At 47.2% G+C, this 19,455-nt stretch overlaps 1 protein-coding gene across 1 annotated transcript in view; it reads right to left on the bottom strand.

Annotated features, from left to right (window-relative positions):
- Positions 1–19,455, bottom strand: part of LOC134491905 (alpha-2-macroglobulin-like) — a 61,594-nt gene that overhangs the window by 469 nt on the left and 41,670 nt on the right. Inside the window, exons 24-35 of the mRNA XM_063295965.1 lie at positions 11,523–11,699; positions 10,862–10,946; positions 9,068–9,224; positions 8,091–8,165; positions 7,379–7,544; positions 5,490–5,719; positions 5,083–5,295; positions 4,415–4,542; positions 4,013–4,103; positions 1,567–1,635; positions 1,290–1,392; positions 1,012–1,053 (exon numbers count right to left, since the gene is read on the bottom strand). Coding sequence (XP_063152035.1) covers positions 1,012–1,053; positions 1,290–1,392; positions 1,567–1,635; positions 4,013–4,103; positions 4,415–4,542; positions 5,083–5,295; positions 5,490–5,719; positions 7,379–7,544; positions 8,091–8,165; positions 9,068–9,224; positions 10,862–10,946; positions 11,523–11,699 — 1,536 coding nt within the window. The remainder of the gene's footprint in view (positions 1–1,011; positions 1,054–1,289; positions 1,393–1,566; positions 1,636–4,012; positions 4,104–4,414; positions 4,543–5,082; positions 5,296–5,489; positions 5,720–7,378; positions 7,545–8,090; positions 8,166–9,067; positions 9,225–10,861; positions 10,947–11,522; positions 11,700–19,455) is intronic.

Here is a 19,455-nt window from a genome sequence, read left to right on the forward strand (position 1 = left end):
CAGAGGAGGTGAGGTGGCCTTTACAAGGGAGAGAGATTTTTCTGTGGTGGCAGCACCCCATGTATGGAATTCCCTCCCCAGAGAGGCACGACAGATGCACACGTGGGCATCTTTCTGGCATCAGCTGAAGACCTTTTCTGTGTCGCCAACCTCTTTAATTGGCTTTTAACTTGTATTATTTTAGATTCTGAATGACAGCCATGCTGCTGCCTAATTTATATAGTGTTTTCATTTTGCATTTGATCTGATGTGATTGCGTATGTCTTTGTGGTTGCTAAGAGTTGACACTAACCTGATGGCACAGAATCAATCAATCAATTAACCATGAGAAAAATTGGAAAAAAACACTGCCAAGAGAGGACAAGGTCAAACTGAACCTAGAAAATCTGCCTTGAACACATAACTGGGCTCCGGGTTTCCAGAAAAGAGGCAGAAGAAGCTGGCCATTTGGGAAGCAGAAGCATCTGATTGGTCCCGTGAGAAACCAAAAGCTGGATTAAAGTGAGCTTTGCTTGGATCCAGCATAACTATTCTTCTTACCCGGAACAGGACGATGGGCACTTGTGGTCTCGAGAGAAGCTGCTCTCTCTTGCTCTGACAATCACTGATTTGATTTGGGGGTGCATCAACATAGCATTTTTGTAGGAAAACCACACTATCCTATGAGGCCATCTTAGCACTGTTCAGTCCTGACTTGTTCCCATGAGAAAGGCTCTGATTTCTGTACTGCAGAGTCCCAAGTGGGCTTCTGCCAGATTTTGCCCACACACAGGTTGCAAAGTGGGGTTCTACATTGTTATAACAAAATTCATATTTTTAAAAAAATAATGATCTTTCGAAGAGATTGTTTTTAACTTTGCAGAAACACAGTGAAATAGAATTATGTGTAAGTTCTTGCTCAAATAAAACAGCCCTGTAATGGTCTTAGAATAGAATTTTTCTGAGGAGGAGGAGAAAGAAAAGCCTGAAATTGGGAATTTTGGAAAGAATCGATTGCTGTCTGTACTCCACCTGTGCTGCAGGGAGCGATGTACTCTGAGATGGCTAAATCATCTGAAAACACAAACAAAAGAGGAAGAATGGTCAGAGGTGCTTCACTTAATTTGGTCAATAGGCACCAGGGTTGCTAGTCCTCATGCTACATTAGATTGTTTTCAAGAACTGTTGTCAAAACCCTTATCCCTCTGGCAACACATTTTAGTTTTGGGTAAACTTGGAAGAGGGAGATGGATTTTGAAAAATAATTAAGTGCGCTGATCAGGCTTGCCCTCACTGGATCCCTTTCTCACCAGTTTCATAATAATCGTAGACTTTCACCAATGCAGGCTTCAGACCCTGGACAGGAGTTTCCAGCTCCACCGCAAAGGAGTAACTCTGGATCAGATTGCTGACCTGGAGACCAAAAGAGATGGTGGGATCATTCAAGAGGTGGCCAGGCTCTCCACGTCTAAAGTGGTACAACCACAGGGAATTAGTGGGGACCTCACACTTGCAGGGGTATTTCCTGTCTTCTTGCAACGAGGAAGGGTCCTCCCACCACAGCTCTTGTCCACCTGCCCCACTCACCTGGTCCAAGTACAGGAGGACATGGGTGGTTTTGATTTCAGTCCGCTGGACATGAAGGAATCTTTCCAGCTGGTAAAAAAGGAGAAAAGTGGAAGTCATAATTCAAACTCTTTGGCTTGGAACAAAGGAAGGAAGGAGAGGCCTCATGGAGGTCTAACAAACCATGCCTGTGGAAGGGAGGGGGCTTTCTCTCTCTCAAAATGGAGAAATTGAGGTCGTCCCTGGAGATGAATTGCAGGACAACTCAGAACCAATGAAGTAGAACTTGGTGTTAGGTTAGGCAGGTCAATCGCCCCCACCTCAAATACATTTTCCCAGGGAAAATAAACTCTCAGCTCAATCAAGAAACACTTAAGAGACCAAAGGAATGTTAATTCAGAAGCTAAAAGAATAAAGCACTGGGAAGAACCCTTAAAAGAAAGCAATGTCCAAACTTTCTTACCCCCCTTTCACTCAAGAAAGCTTCGGTATTCACCTCAATTACCTCATCATTCTGACCTCATTAACTTGCATGTGCTGTAATCCAATCAATTAAATGCTATACTGATTAAATGTATATTGTAATTTGCATAATTCTACACAAGAGCGGTTGCATCCCTTCTCCTTTTGACATTTCATTTTGCCTCCGGTACCGTCACAGACCAATTTGTGCTTCGGTGGAGTTGTGTGCTGGTCTCTGGTTCTACATGGACGGAAAATTCTCCTTCACCAGCAGAAGGAAATCCTTTTTCGCATAGCCCTTTGTTCAGTGGAGCAACTTGCTGCCTGCCATTGCAGTAATGGCAACCAATTTGGAGAGTCCTGAGAAGGGACTGGGCACTGGAGAGCTTAGATTATGAAGTGCTCCTGATGTTCATGGCTGCAGACTCCCTCCCGAATCAGGCAACGGGCCTTCAGTGGGAAGGGGCCAGTGAAGGGAGGGCCTTGTCAGCATGCCAGATGCATCCAGTTGGCTGCTGTGGGACCCAACAGGCTGGAGCAGATGGACCCAGGGTCTAATTCAGTCTCAACTCTCCTGCTCTTCATAAGAGCAGCAGCCGTAGAGTTGCACAGTAACAACCAGCTCTCACATGGCCTCCAGAATCAATGAACAGAGCAGAAGGCCTTTAAGATGAGACAGCAGGGAAGCCCTCTGCACTTAGCAGCTAAATCCTGAGATGCCATTAACTTACTAGACTGACCTTCCCCACCTAGACTGCAACTCCCAACCTTCCCACCCAACACAGCCAACAGATATAGGGCACATATAACACCACTGCTGCGTGAGCTTCTGGGTCCAATTCAAAGTGTTGGTTATCACCTTTAAAGCCCTACATGGCATGGGGCCAGGTTACCTGAGGGACCGCCTCTTCCCCATTACATCAACCCGTCCCACCCGATCGTGCAGAGAGGGCATGCTGCGGACCCCGTCTGCAAGAGAATTCCATCTGGCGGAGTCCAGGAGGCGGGCCTTCTCTGCAGTAGCTCCCGCCCTGTGGAACATGCTGCCCCCGGAGGTGAGATTGGCCCCATCGCTCCTGGCCTTTCAGAGGAGTCTGAAGACCTGGCTCTGACGCTCGCTTGGGGTGGAGAGGGGAATAGATCTACATGGGGATGGTTGCTAAAGACCACTCCTCCCACACTTGGACTGTTTTGGATCCTTTTGCCACTTGGACTTTTTATCTTTACTTTTATTTATATTATTTATTATTGTATTTTATATTGTGATTGTTGTTTTTAACTGGTTGTTGTAAACTGCCCAGAGTCCCCTGACGGGAGGAGATGGGCAGGGACAAATTAGAGAGAGAGAGAGAGAGAGAGAGAATGGTGAGGGTTGTTTTCAGGACTGTCCCATTACCAGGGATGTTAAAAAAGTTAACCATCATGTCATCAAAATCAACCCTCCTCTTACATGCAGAATGTCTGTAGACAAGCCTGCTCAATACTTTCGGAGGATGAGAGTTTGGGTGAGTCAGAGATTCTCAAATGTTGAACTGGTGCAATCCCGCCCTCCCCACTTACCAATGGGTATGTGAACTCACATCACACCTTCCTGTTGGCTGAGCTTTTGTTTGGCTACCCTCCTCCCCCAACCCCAAAACTTTTCCATTCTGAAAATCCAGAAATTTAAAATAATGAACTTCACGAAGATCCACACTTTTAATGACTTTGGAGTGTCTTTGGACTAAAGATACATTACTGTGTGCTGTGCTGGTTGACACCAGCTAGGGCTTCCCGCTCTGCCTGTGCAAGCTGGATCAGCTTTAAAAAGAAAAGTTGCTTGTGGTCCAGTCTGAGCACCTGGGTTAGTGAATCCCGCATACTGATTTGATGCTTCAAGATACAGTGATGGCCACTAGTTTTATTGGATGTTAAAGGGCAGTTGAAGGGCAGTTCTTAACCTCTTAATGCCCACTTTTTGTTGCCAAGAAAAAAGATTCTTTGGAGGGGAGAAAAAGGTCATTACCAACTTTATGGTTGATTTTACTGGGATGTATCCGGACAGCATCTTAATCTCGATAATTGCCATGTTGGAGACCAGGCGTTGGCCAGTATAACTGGGAAACCAAGAAAAGAAAGAAGTCATGTCACATTTTTTTGAGGCAAGAAGCATACAGCTTAAGGGCACAAAGCTGCAGGCAGGTTCATAAAGGCTTGGGCGTGCTCTCAAGGCCTCCATCTGATGTTGCCACTGAATAGAACTTCTGGAATGCAGAAGAGTGGCCTTTCAGAAGGTGGAGGAGCTGAGTTGCAGCTCTGGAACCCTCAGACATTGCCCATCCCTGGAGGAGACGAAGTGGCTGATCAGCAAAGAGTGGTCCCCCTTTCCCCCATGCAGGCACCCACGTGCTCAGCATTGACCCATTACCTGACGTTGATAGCAATGTCAAAGGTCTTGTGGGCTTTAGGTCCGGTGCAAGTTTCAGGAACCGTCTGCACAAGCAACTTAAATGGTGCCTCCTCCTCATGTGGTTGGATGTTGTACCTCAAGCTGGTCTGAAAAGGAAGCAGCACACTCATGCCTACCTCCAAACAGCTGTTGTGAGTGAGATGCATGGATAGGATTTGGACTCAGAAGGGCCCGTAAAGTGGGAGAACCCATCACTTCACAGAGGCCAGGGGAACTGAGTCCAGGTACTGCTCAACCTACAACAAGCACAATCAGGATTTGTCTGAAGCTAAACCTTCTGAATTGGGTTCCCCAGAGACAGATGTTCTTCACCCACAAGGGCATCAGGTGATACAGCTTGCAACCACAAGTGTGGTGCTCACAAGGTGAAAACAGAGGTACAGCAATAGACTTTGAGATTTCCAACCAAAGGGTTGTGTCTTCAAGCTCCATTCTCCAGCTACGATTGTGGGGAAGCTGAAGGCTATCGAAATACACTCCTGTCTCCCTCCAGTCCAAGATCCCCTGTATTTAATTCCCTTACCTTATTCACATGTGTTCTTATATATCTTTTCAACCTGTTCTCACAATCTTTACTGGTAATGGAAAGCAAATTCATTCTTCAGCAGCTGGTTTGGGACTCTCACCTGCGTGAAGATGCAACCGGTCACCTCAGCCTTGTAGTCCCCTGGCACTTGGGGCAGATCCTGGCACTGGAGCAGCAGAGAGTTGGTGCTGTCTACGTGGAATTCCATCAGGGTGGCACCTCCAGAACTCAAGGCCACTCTGGCGTCAACTCCATCCTTGGAATAAGTGGCTATCCTGTACTGGCAGAGGGCCTGGAGAGCCACCACCGTGTCCTGCAAGAGAAAGCAAAGCTAGGGCATCTCCCTTGGATGACACACCTCGGCTGGGAATCCTGGGAGCTGAGGCTCAGAACATCTGGAGGGCATATCAGAAACACATCAGGTCCACCAAGTTCACCTCCAATTGGTGCAGGGAGCAATACTGCTCCTTCCCACATCCACTGAGAACTTGTGAGGAGAGAACGTACCTGGGTAGAAGAGAATCCTCCACTGGGATTCTGTTGCTTAATCAACCATCTGACAGTCAAAGCTGCTGTCATTAATTCTTCCTGGGATGGGGATGGTTTTTTCTTCAGGCAAGCAAGGAGCGCGTAGGAAGTCATCTCTACCTCAGCAGAGGGAGCCTGAGGGTAGTAGTATGGAAGATCCAATGTCTTCTTTTGCTTCCCAGGCCTCTCCCAGTGGATGGAACCATCCTCTTCAGAAAGGGAAGGAAAAGTTAGCATTGGGTTGCCAGATCCAGGCAGCACCAGAAGCCTCTGACATTGGCCAAGTGTCTTGGGCTTCTCAAAGACATTTTGTTCTACTTCTTTTTTGTGTTATCCACAGCACTTAACATAAGTACCATGTCTGAAGCTTAGCACACCATTCATTGCCTGTCCCTCCAAATTTTCTACTATCCCCACCAGGTAGATCAGACCAGGAAATCAGCTCTGCAGGAAGGCTAAAACTACTTTATCGAGACTTGCTCTGATAACAGAATCTTGCAAGTCTGATTGTGCTGGATCTCCTCCAGCACAATCACTTTTATCCAGTGAATCGGGGAAGTGTCTGCCTGAACGTTATCTTGTTGCTCTGGACTTAAAGAATGTTTCAGCCCTGTTTGCCTGGGTAATAGTTCTTGCGTATTTTCGTCAAGGTCATCCCCCACACTACCCACCCTTTCCCCCAAATCTGCTTCCTCTTAATGGAGGATCAGAGGATCTTGCTATAAGTGAAAATCAGACTAAAAATGGCTATAGATAAATAACATAAAAAAATAAATATGCAGCATGCAGGGGGGCGTAGAAGATTCCATGTGTTCATTCATTCATAATGCAAATCAGGGGTGTCCACAGGGGAAGGGTCAAAAAGTCAAGATGCATGCATAAAAAAGAGTGGGGCTTCCATCTCATGATTGTGGCCACCACCTTGACATTTTTGACCCCTTCCCTGCAGACACCCCTACTTTGCATTATCAGAGCATGAAACTTTTTCTTGGTTTTAGATAACACATTGAATCATAAACGAGCCAACGAGGCAAGTTTGCCTGACATGCTAAGTTGCAAGCACGCATGGACATGCATGCGTGTGCACAAAAACACACACACTCAAATAATGTCTCCTTCAAGATGGAGTCCATTCCTGGAGAGCTCAGGTTTATTCTGTTTTCTTGACAACAGTACCAGAAAGAGTTTATTTCATCAGGGATATTTCTTGAGTTCCAAACTAGCCTACAATCCTGGGATTTCCTTGTGTCCCATCCAAGGACTAACTCAGCCCAATGCTATTTCACTTATGAGCCCAGATCTGCTGAGGCAAATCATCTGCCATTGAAGAAACAGTAACAAAACTGTCCCACACGTGTACCAAGAGGACGCACATACATCAGTGCTCCAAATTTCAATTAGACCCCATCCAAAGGCCCCATATTGGAGACGATGCCCCATCTATCGTTCCTAAGAGTAGAAAGTAAGAAGACTAGGTTGTAGATTTATTTATATCTGTGTTTTAAAAGTTTTAACTTTTTTAACTTTTTTAATTGTTGCATTATATTTTTTAAATATTGTTTATTTGATGGTTTTATCGTACGCCACCCAGAGCCGCCTATTGTTTATTTACATTTAGGTATCATATTTATATAGCCGCCCATCTCACATAAAGTGACTCTGAGCAGTGTTACAACACATGTGTGAGATGGGCAGCTATATAAAATTCAGAAATAGCAGAGCATCAGAAGAAGCCAAACTCCACAAAAAGCCAATAGAGGCTGAAAATAAATATGAATAGATACTGATGAAGTTCCATCACCATCAAGCTTCACTCAGGATGCCCCAAGCATCACACACCCACCTTGCATCAAACACACACTTCTCACCTTCCTTCACGGCTACTTTTTGAAGGAAGTCCAACATTTCTTGCCTCTTCTCCTCTTTCCCCGCCAGAGCAAAGGCGTACGCCATCAGAGCCCGGGTGTAAACAGGGACCTCTTTCTCCTGGGCTGCCGTCTCCAGGCAGAACAAAGCATTTCGTACCAAAGTGTGCTACCGAGGGCGATAAATGTAAGGTAGGCAATAGTAGCCATTTGCCAAACCCTGATGGGTCCACAAAGGCTGGTTCTGTTTGGATAGCCCAAGCACATCCCCCTGGATCTGGGCCTTTCCCACCCCTGCCCGTAATTCCGTGGGGATTGAGTTAATTGCAGTGGTGTCCATGGGGGAAGGTCAGAAAAGTAAAGATGGTGGCCACAACCATGCTATTGAAGCCCTGCTCCTTCTTAACATGCACCTTGACTTTTTGACCCCCTTATAACACCTCCGATGAATAGATTGATTGCTCCAATTAACTTTTGATTAGTTGGTTGATTGCTCGGAGTGTTTTGGACATTCAGCTGCTCTGCTCCTTCACTTTGAAGGGGAAAAGTCACCCTCCTGAAAGCAACATAAGTCTCCCAGTTGGCCCATTTCAAAAAGGAAAGTTGTAACCCACCATTCAGAAGGGAGTTTGGTCAACCAGCATATTCACATCATTTTCTTGGCAACAAGATAGTAGTGGTTTGCCCTGAACTAACTGAGAAGATGTTTACTTACCGTGACAGGCAGATGGGTTTCCAGCAGAGCTATGGTGATGTAGGATGAAAGAGTAATCTGGTCATCAACCCCACCCTGGAGGAAAGGAGACAGAGGGATATCAGCTCCTCTGCCATCATTCTAGACCTCTTTCCAAGATCAAAATCCCATTGCATTCACACAAAAGCATGGTGTGTTTCTTCCAGCCTACGCATAATGTGGACGTTTCCATCCACTTCAGGGCATGCACGTCAACATTTCCAACCTCAACCCTCTTTCAGTCCTTTACTGCTACTTATCCTATGTCTTTCTCTCCCTTTGCTGAAGCTGCTGGAAGCAACTTCATTAGCCATCTCCATGGTCTGTGCTAGGTAGACCAGACCAAGAAGCCAACTCCACAGGAAATCTAGAACTACACTTTATTGGGATTGGCTATAACAGAAGCTTGCAGGTCTGACTGTGCTGAACCCCCACCCCCCAGTTTCAGCTTGATTCTGGCTCCTCTACAAGTCTTACATTCAGATGCACACACCACGCCTACACCCTGCTTGCTCTGTGGCCCTGAAGCGTGCTGGTAAAGGGGCTAGCAAGAATTGGAAAAACCATTCTTTTTATGCTTTCCTTACCATGAAAGTTAATTTTCGAAGGATCAGAGGAATACAACCTGATATCAGATCTGTCCATTACCAAAACAAGAGACAGATGGAAACCAGGCCTTCCACCCCAAAAAGAGGGACATCCAGCTCATTGCACAACTCTGGCACATTAACTTGAACGTTGATTTCACTTACGTAGGACTTGGGTTTGATACCCTGCAAACTTTAGAATTCTTCCATAATGGCTTCTTAGCTTTTCTACAATAAAACTACTTATTAAAAGTTCCTGGGTTATCGTTTGTCCATTTAATTGTTTCTGGTCTGGGAGAAGCCTTACACTGACCTTATTTCCATTAAAACTATACTCAGAACCATCACCCAACAAATATTCCCCCTCTGTACCTGTAGAGCATTGTTCAGGAGAGACCCTGTGCTTCGGAAGCAACCATTTTCTAACTGCATGATTGCCAGTGAAGTCTGAGCATCCGTGATATGTCTTTGTTCCACATGGATCATGGACCGTGCCTGAGCGAAAGACTTCAGCACAAAAGCTGTCAACCTACAAAATAGCCCAGAGCATAGGAGAGCTTCATTTTTCCCTTCACAGGCCTTGTATCACATCTTCTGGTGTGAAGCCTTAATTAGGGCCTCCATGGTCCTGAAAGAACTGTGTCCTTCATGCAGAATAATGAAAGCTATTCCCTGAAGTCCACCTTGGAAGTTCTGACCACTTACTGAACAAACTGAATTTCAGATACAGATCTTTTTTTATGAGCCTCAATTATGCCCCCCCTTGCCTTGGATTAATATAAGGGGAGGATCAATGATCCTCCAATCCTTTCGGGAGTTCCTTGGAAGTACCCTGATTGTAAAAACTGACAGCACCATAAAACAGCTAAGGTTAAAAAATGCATACCCCAATTTTCAACAGAAAATCCTTCTCAGTCACACAGAAGGGTGACATGGTGTCAGCCTTCCCATGTAGACCAGACAGGAAACATGACCAGATGAGCTAATTCTACTTTATTGTAAGGCTACATTAACAGAATCTTGCAAGTCTGAAAGTACCAATTGCCCACCATTTACAGCCTGAGAAGCTTCTGAGCCTCTTTCTCCACCCATTATGCAGCTGTGGGCTATGCCCTCTCTTATTGGACCGTTCCTTAATCAGCATCTCTTCCTCCTGTCTCCCAAAGCCTTTCTCACGTACCATTACACGTGGCCTCAGCCCATCTTGCAGAGTTGTCCCCTACAAATGTTAACTGGGTCTTTGAACAGTAAAACAGTGCCCACCCCAGCATTGCTGACTAGCAGAATCCCATCTCTGCTGTGTGTACCATGCTCAGAGATCAGGCTTATGGACTGCAAGTTTCCCCAGATTTCCTGAACCTACATCTTATATTGTCATAGGTTTTCTCTGTATACCACAAACATGGGATCCTTGGCAGGGAGGGATAGGACACCAGCCCCCAAATAGGGCTGCCAGCATATTTCACATTCACATTGTCATTGCCCCCCTATTCAGAATGTTTCTTCACCTATAAAAAGATTTTAAAATTTCCATGAATCGCGCTCAGCTCCTGATGACTTCACTTTTGTGTCCCATGTAACCATCTTGGCAACAATACAGGTAGTCCTTGCTTAGCAACCACTTGTTCAGTGACCTTTTGAAGTTACTATAGTGCTGAACGAGGAGACTTACAACTGGTCCTTGAAGTTGCGGCCATTGCAGCATCCACACAGTCACGTGATTGCCATTTGTGACTTTCACTGCAGGCTTCTGATAAGCAAAGTCAATGGAGATGCCAGCAGGAAGTCATAAGTCACGGTCACCTGATGTCGCGCTTAATGGCCGTGTGTGCTTTGCTTAACGACCGCAACCAGAACTGCTGTGGTAAGTCAGCCTGGTCATGTGATTTTTTGCTTCACGGCCATGTTGTTTAGTGATGGAGTTACTGGTCCCAATTATGATCATTAACTGAGGATCACCTGTATGGAAGCTATTTTGCCATTGCCTTGTTCCACAAAGGTTTTCCAACTTCCTACTTTAATCTACAGCCTTCTGATTTCCTGGTGGCCTCCCATTCCAAGTGCTACCAAAGTCCAACACTCTTAGATTTTTTTTTTTAGTAAGGAAGGGAGGGAGGGGAACAGCCAACTTCAGCATTATTTTTTCATAGAACAAAGAAATCTCACCAGGTATTCCCTGGCTTTAGGCTACTTTCTCCAAAGGTGCTGTAGGAACCATCGGAATGCTTGTAGTTCAGTTGCCTCTGATAGCCTGAAGCAGAAGATGAACATCAGTGATGGGCAGAGTGGCATGTGCAAAACCCCTTCCAAATCCAATTCAATCAGTCTGCTCAACTTTCTAAGTTAGTTTGGAAAGTCAGTTTGATTCAGAAATTGGATCAAACCAATTAGGGTTGATTGATGGCCAGAGACCCCCAAACTACAGCTTGAGCTTTAGTTGTTGTGCTTGGCTACACCTTCTCTTCCCAACAAACAGCACCTTCCTATGAGATTGCATAAGTTTTAGAACACCCAGGGGGATGCATTCCTTTCCAATGAGATCCAGTTTCCTTATACTTCTAATTTCTTCCCTGGCATCTCTCAGTTACTCCAGGATGACCCAAAGGAAAGGTATTTGGTTGCCCCTTTTTGCAGAGTAACCTTGCCCTCTTCCTCCCAACAGTTGAAGGGTTCCAAGTGTCTCAGCCAATCAAATCTGTCCTAATTTACAACCTCCTCAATCAATACCAATGACCAATCTGCAGATCAAGCCTTTGAAAGCTCTCAACTTCAGCAGGAAAACAGTGAGAGGGAAATTCTTGCGGGACTGTCCCGGGATGCTTCTCACCAGCCACTAAGTATCCGATGGCCTTGGATTTGATCTCCTCGGTCAGTTGTCCAGTCTTATTGAGATAGTTCAGGATGTAGATATTGGGGGCAAAGAGGGCCATGTTCTGTTCTCCACAGCCGTAGGGCATCTTGAGAAGCTGATGGAGGTTCTTTATTGCTCCCCCTAGAATGTCTCCTGAGATGGGGAAAGAGGTGGACAGAAGATAGGGGTGATTAGAAGAAGTTTGGAATGGGTGTGTTGCAGGTTGGGAAGCTCAAATCCAGAACCAGGAGAGACAGGATGATTCTGGGAAAAAAATGACACTGTAAAGCTATAGAAGACATTTAGGCAGACACTTCTGTGTCTCTCTGGCCATTTCCAGGGCAGATACAGTTTAAACGAGGCTGCTGACATTACTTGTGGAGGCTTGTGAAATCTGGCAAACGACATCTAAGCTTGACCCTGTGAGAGCTTGCCCATCTCTAAATTGCCAAAACTGAGAGAATGGCTTTTGACGGAATCATTGGAAGATGATTGGAAGTATTGGAAGATACTTCAGAGGTCATCAAATCCAACCCCCAACCCCTGCCCTGCTTGGTGCAGGATCTACTAAAGCATTTTGGAGAGATGACTATCCGGCTTCTATATTGAAGACTTCCACTTCATGAGGCAGCTCTTCCACTGGTTGACACCTCTTACCATCAGGAAATACCTCTTAATATCTAACCTGAGCCTACTTCCCTACCATTTCAACCAATTCACTCCAGCCTTGCCCTCTAAGATAACTGGGAACAAGCCCACTATTTGCTATATATACAAGTTTTCCATCCTCAGGTCCCTTGGGGTCTTCTGCACCTGCGACTGGTTTGTTCTGTATTTCATAGGTTTGACAAATGCTGTTAGATTTCCCATGCCACTATAAATTTAACAACCGTTTAAAGTCTGGCAGGATGCTTGGGTTGTGCTTCAAAGGATTCCTAAAGTTTTCCTTTGGAAATAGGAGGATGAGGAGGCAAAGAGAGAGAGAAAGAAAGAGAGTAAGAATTAGTTCTTACATGGTGAGAGGGAGGCACCCTGATATTTATTTATTTATTTATTTATTTACCTACCTACCTACCAAACTTTATCACTGCCCATCTCCCTCCCAAGAAGGGACTCTGGGCGGTTTACATTAAAATAGAATTAAAACCAGAACAGTTATAAATACAATAAATGCAATAAGAGTAACAATGTGATGGAATCTAGATGAGCAAGAGTTCTTTATCAGACTGTGAGTGTAGCAGGTCTATCAGAAGTCACTCTAGGGCACTAGCCATCCCCAAGTATGGCTGTTCCCCCTCCCATTCCAAGCCTGCTGGCAAAACCAGGTCTTTAGTCTTTTCTGAAAGTCCAGGAGCGAAGGGGGCCCATCTCACCTCTGGGGGAAGGATGTTCCAAAGGGCAGGAGCTACTGCAGAGAAGGCACGCTTCTGAGACCCCGCTAGATGGAATTTTTTTACAGATGGGGTCCGTAACATGCCCCCCCTGCATGACCGGGTGGGGTCGGTTGATGTTATGGGGATGAGACGGTCCCTCAGATATCCTGGTCCCATGCCATGTAGGGCTTTAAAGGTGATAACCAACACCTTGAAGTGGACCCAGAAGCAGACTGGGACCCAGTGCAGCTCACACAACAAAGGTGTTATATGTGCAAACCTTGGAACACCCAAGATTGCCCGCACGGCCGCATTCTGAATCAGCTGAAGCTTCCGGATACTCTTCAAGGGTAGCCCCATGTAAAGCACATTACAGTAGTCTATCTGGGAGATGGCCAGGGCATAAGTGACTGTTCGAAGGGCCTCTCAGTCCAGGAAAGGGTGTAACTGGTGCACAACACAAAGTTGTTCAAAGGCCCTCCTGGCCACAACTGCCACCTGCTCCTCGAGCAGGAATTGTGAGGACCCCCAAGTTATGCACCGGGTCTGTCTGGGGCAGTGCCACCCCATCCATCACTAAAGATGACAATTTCCCAGAAGCCGAGGTGCCATTAATCCACAGCCATCTTACCAGGGTTCAGTTGAAGAACCCCATCCAGACCCCCACAGCCCCCAGGCACCTGGAGAGGGTGGTCACAGCATTGCTTACTTCACCCGGGATGGAGATATATAATTGAGTATCATCCACATATTGATGATACCTCATCCCGTGGTGACAGATGATCTCACCCAGATGTTAAATAGGAGAGGAGAGAGAACCGAACCCTGCAGCACCCCACAAAGAAGGGGCCATGGGCTGGATCTCTCGCTCCCTGTCAACACCAATTGGGACTGGCCCTGGAGGAAGGAGGTGAACCAGCACAAGACTACACTGCCCACCCCCAACTCCCAGAGCTGACCCAAAAGGATACCATGGTCGATGGTATCGAAAGCCGCTGAGAGGTCAAGAGATCAAGGATGGATGCAATACCTTCATCCCGCTCCCGCCAGAGATCATCCATAAGTGCGACCAAGGCTGTTTCTGTCCCATATCTGGGCCTGAAACCTGAAAGGGGTCTAGATAATCAGTTTCATCCAGGATCCTCTGAAGCTGCAATGCCACCACTTTCTCAACTACTTTCCCCAAAAAGGGGAGGTGGGAGACAGGACAAAAATTGTCCAGCACAGTAGGGTCCAGCGATGGTTTCTTGAGGAGGGGGCACACCAGCACCTCCTTAAAGGCTGCCAGAAATACCCCCTCTCTCAAGGATGCATTTATCATCGCCTGGACCCAACCACATGTCCCTTCCTGAGCTGCCTTCACCAGCCAGGAGGGGCATGGATCTAACTGGCAAGTGGTGTCATTTACAGCCCAGAGGATCCTGTCCACTTCCTTGGGCCCAACAGAATCAAACTGTTCCCAGATAACTGGGTAAGAATGTTCCCCGGGCATCTCCACAGACCCTGCCTCGTGCTCAGAGTCCAACTTGGAACAGATCTGAGTGCTTTTATCCTGCAGATGTCCAGAAAACTCCTCAGCTCGGCCCTGTAGATGGATCTCCAACTCCCCTTTCCCTAAAAGGGACCAGGTAATCTTAAACAGGACCGCTAGGTGGCATTCCGCAGATGCAATAAGGGCGGAGAAATACTGCCGTTTCGCTGCTCTTACCACCACAAGGCAGGCCTTAATAACGGCTCTAGCCTGTGTTCGGTCAGGTTCAGTCTTTGCCTTCCTTACAGGGGCACTCTAGGCATCTCTTCATCCTCTTCAGAACCCTCAACTCCTCTGTAAACCACAGGGAGTGTCGGGTTCAATGGGGTGAAACCGCATAGGCGCGATCCTATCCAAGGCCCTGGCCACCTCCTTATTCCAGGCTGCCAGAACCTCTGCTGGACCATGCAGCAGATCCTCAGGTATAACCCCCAGCTCCCTCTGAAACCCTACCGGGTCCATTAGTCGCCGAGGGATCTGACTGTTACCAAAATGAGAGACAGGTGGAAAGCAAGTCTCCTGCTCAAAAGAGAGTGTCATTCAGCCCACAGCATGGTCTGGTGGGAGAAGGAGAAGCAAAAACTGAGCACTGAGTTCACTATATATGCATCTTGCTTTTGTTGGAATTCTTTCATAAGAGCTTCTTAACTTTTCTGCAGTCAACATGCCTTATCAAAATAGATTCTTGACTCTTGTGCACCAGTTAATTTGTTTTCAGTTCAGCCTGCTGGGAAGAAGCTTAAGAGAAAGATGGGGGGGGGAGGAGGGGGGAGACAAGAAAGAATGGCCCTGAGACCCTCAAGCCAAGGAATATCCAGTTCAGCAATCTATCAGACAGTGGCCAAAGAAACTCAGACTCTGATAACCTCTGACATTTCAATCTGCAAAGGTTCTGTCATGTTTCCCATTTCAATGTTCTGTTAACATTGTAACATTTCACATGTCAAGTTATTTTCCGTGTTCATTCGCTCATTCAGGGTTTTTCCATTCCTCCGCCCTCCGTTGTTTTGGAGCTTTGGAATGTGTGTTTGGGTTTGCAATCCTGTTCAAGGTTACTTTCCCAGGCGTGTGTAACGGTTCCTAGCACCTGGGAGGGGGTGCGTACTGACGGGTGCTTGGGGCGGGACTAGCTTGCAGGCAAAGCTTTTAAGTTTGTATTTGGTGCGCTTTTGCTCATTCTCAGCTTTCTCTGTATTTGCATACTATTCCTTTAATAAATCAGTTATCTTTAAGCCCGAGCTTGTGAGACTGAGTATTTGGGATTAGGCAACCATTACATAAAGCTGAGAATCATTTAATTACTTTCCGCTAGCCCCATCCAAAGTTGGGTAGAGAGGAGCGCTAGCGATGATCGAACCTCCGCTTCGCGAGAGTGAGGGGAGCGAAGAAGAGCCGGACTCGACGAAGACTCTGCTAGCTCCAACTTCGAGAGCGCAAAGAGCCGCACGTCGGGAGAGGCGGGATGTCCAATTGGATGATCTATTGTCGGCAGTGCAGGGTGCCACGGGGGGTGTACTCCAGCCCCAGCCCGAAGTGGGAGCAGCACAGGGGGGGGGATCTCCACAGCCGTCCTGGGAATCCGAAATCCCCTTATCCCCGAGGGTGGTGGTAACCAACAGACCCCTAGAAGAGCCGGTCACTCCTGCCCGCATGAAAGCAATAGAGGACAAAATGGATATGATAGTGACCTTCATCAAAGATGCCACTAAGAGTTCGGGGTCCCTACAGGAAGACTGGGAAGAGGAACACTCTCAGCTGTTACCCCCCCCCCCCCCGACGGAGTTCCCTGTCATTCAGGGGAAGAAGCAAGCTTCGAACTCCCCGGACCATGGGGGGAAGAGAGCCAAGGGCGTCCCGAGATCTCCAACAACAATGCACGTTGTTGTTCGTGGAGCCACCACAGCCGGTGGAGCCGGTAAGAACCTTCCCACCTTTTGGGGTAAAGTTTGATGGGGACCCTACTACCCTTTCCTTCTTCATTACCAATGCTAGACATTATATGGAAGATTGGGGCCGAAATTTCCGCTCTGAACAAGGCAAGATTAATTTCATTGCCAATAAGCTGAAGGGGAGGGCAGCTGACTGGTACATAACACTGTGCCAAGCTGAAGCCACCGAATTAGAGGACTTTGATGAGTTTTTGTGGGCGCTGAAGCAGCACTTTGAAGACCCCTTAGCCCAGGAGAGAGCAAAAAACGCCCTGAGGAAACTCTACCAAGGGACCCTCTCTGTCGCAAACTACGCTTTAGAATTTAAAGCCCTAGCAGGGAAGGTGGAAGACTGGTCCCAGTCGACTTTGGTGGAGATGTTCAAACAAGGGCTGGAGACAGAAATCTTCCGTTGGGCTTTGGGCAGGGACGATCCCAAAACATTATATGGCTGGATACAGTTGGCAGGCAGTGCAGAAAGTGCCCTACAAATGTATGCCCAGAGTAAGGAGATGAGACAGACCCGAGCCGCGAAGGGGGCTCATGCCGCTGGATTTTCGAGTCGCCCTAAGCCAAAAACTTGGGAAGAAGAGAGGGAACGACGATTGGTGAGAGGGCAGTGTTTAAGATGCGGAAAAGAGGGGCATCGCGCTACTTCGTGCCTGAGGCGCCGACCAGAAGAGCGGCCCGGGAAAGCACCAGGAAAATCGCCCTCCCTGCCACGCAAGCTGAAAGCTGCCTGTGCTGAGCTCGACCCTCCGGACCTCCCATTCGGGGATGAGGACGAGGAATTACAATTCGACAAGCCGGCGGGAAACGCCTTCCACCTGTCCTGAAGGGCGCCCTTGGACAGGTGGAGGAAACCGGGCGCGACCACGATTCGGTGAGTGGGAACTTCCCTACAATGACTGTCAAAGTGAAATTGGGCTCTAGGACTAAAACTGTCGAAGTCTGGGCCATGCTGGACTCGGGTTGTTCTCGTTCGCTGATGCATCCTGACGTCGTAGCTGCCCTAGAACTGCCCACGTTCCCTCTGCCACGGCCCATGATCTTCACGCAATTGGATGGGACCATGGCAGGGGGGGAGGCAGTCACACACTCTACTGGACTGGTGGCTTTACAGATGGGCACCCATTGGGAAAAATTGCCATTTGTCGTAGCTCCAGTAGGGGGCCCTTTGGTGATTTTGGGAATGCCTTGGTTTGTGCAACAAAACCCTTTTATCAACTGGTTACATAGAACAGTAACGTTTGCTGATGGATTTTATAAAGTACCTGAAAAGGACTTGTTAGAAGACATGGAGGGAGGTCGGGTGGCTAGCACTACAGTACAAACTCTTTCACCACTAGAAGGCTTGCCCAGTCAATATCAGGATCTAGCTGATGTGTTTGGGGAAAAGGAAGCAGATCGCTTGCCACCTCACCGAAAAACAGACTGTGCCATTGAGTTCTTACCTAATGTAAAGTTACCTCACCCAAAGATCTACCCCATGTCTCCCAAAGAGCTGGCTACGCTAAGGGAGTTCATTGACAAAAACCTGGCTAGGGGTTTCATTGAGCCTGCTAACTCCCCGGTAGGGGCTCCTGTCCTCTTTAGACCAAAAAAGGATGGCTCATTGAGGCTTTGTACCGATTTTTGCGGGCTCAATGCGGTCTCAATATTAAATAAATATTCTTTGCCCCTGATCAAAGATATGTTATCACATCTGGCCAGAGGCAAAATCTTCTCAAAACTGGATTTAAGAGAAGCCTATTTTCGCATTCGCATAAGGGAAGGGGACGAGTGGAAAACGGCGTTTAACTGTCCTCTCGGGGCTTTTCAATATAAAGTCTTACCCTTTGGTTTGTCGGGGGCACCTGGGGTTTTTATGCAACTTATCAATGAGGTCTTGCATGACCACCTGTTTAAGGGAGTACTGGTGTATTTGGATGATGTATTGATTTATACTGAAACCATGTCAGAACATATTCACTTGGTGCGTCAGGTGCTTGCTAAATTGAAAAAAGCAGAGTTGTATGCTAAACTGTCTAAATGTGCCTTCCATCAATCACAAATTGATTATCTAGGATATAGAATTTCCGCTAATGGCATTGAAATGGACCCTGCTAAAGTGGAAGCTATTGTAGCATGGGAGCCTCCACGTACCAGGAGACAATTACAAAGTTTCCTTGGATTCGCCAATTTCTATTGGGCATTTGCCCAAAATTTTGCTGAAATCGCCCTCCCCCTTACTGAACTGTTGAAAACTAAAGCGCAGGGGGATACGCGGCGTTCAAAAAACCCAGGAGCGCTCCTTAAATGGACTCCGACCTGTCAACAGGCATTCGAAGTGCTCAAACAAATCTTCACTACCGAACCAATTTTACAGCATCCAGACCCTGCCAAATCATTCGTTGTACAAGTGGATGCTTCTGATTTCTCCGTCGGAGCACTACTCCTTCAATCGGACCACTCTGGCACCTTAAAACCCTGTGCTTACCTCTCGCGCAAATTCACCGAAACAGAGAGACGGTGGCATGTTTGGGAAAAGGAGGCTTTTGCTGTAAAAACTGCTTTAGAGACTTGGCGGCACTTATTGGAAGGGACTTCAAACCCTTTTGAAGTCTGGACTGACCATAAGAACCTAGAGGCACTAAGCACCAGTCGTAAACTCAGCCCCAAACAGCTTCGCTGGGCTGAGTTTTTCAGCCATTTTGACTTCACCCTTAAATTCATACCAGGCAAGAAAAACTTTTTAGCTGATGCGCTCTCCCGCCGACCCCAAGATGCTGGCCCAGGGCCAACGGTCCAAGGTACGGTCTGGACCGAAAAGCAATTGAGTTTGGCAGCGGTGATGCGCAGTCAGGCGCGAGCGCATCAAACGCATACTCCAACCGCCCCGCCTCCTAGCCGCTCGCCGCGCTTGCCAATTCCATCGGATTTGCAACAACAGTTGCTCCTCCACCTTAAAAATGATACTTGGTTACAAACAAATCAAAACATTGTAACTTTCACTGACGGTTTTGCCTGGCGCAACGATCGTCTCTATGTGCCTGACGCTTTGCGAAAGACAATCCTCCAGCGCTGCCACGATGACA

The sequence above is a fragment of the Candoia aspera genome, chromosome 2 (assembly GCF_035149785.1).
Source record: "Candoia aspera isolate rCanAsp1 chromosome 2, rCanAsp1.hap2, whole genome shotgun sequence".
In the NCBI taxonomy this organism is placed as follows: Eukaryota; Metazoa; Chordata; class Lepidosauria; order Squamata; family Boidae; genus Candoia; species Candoia aspera.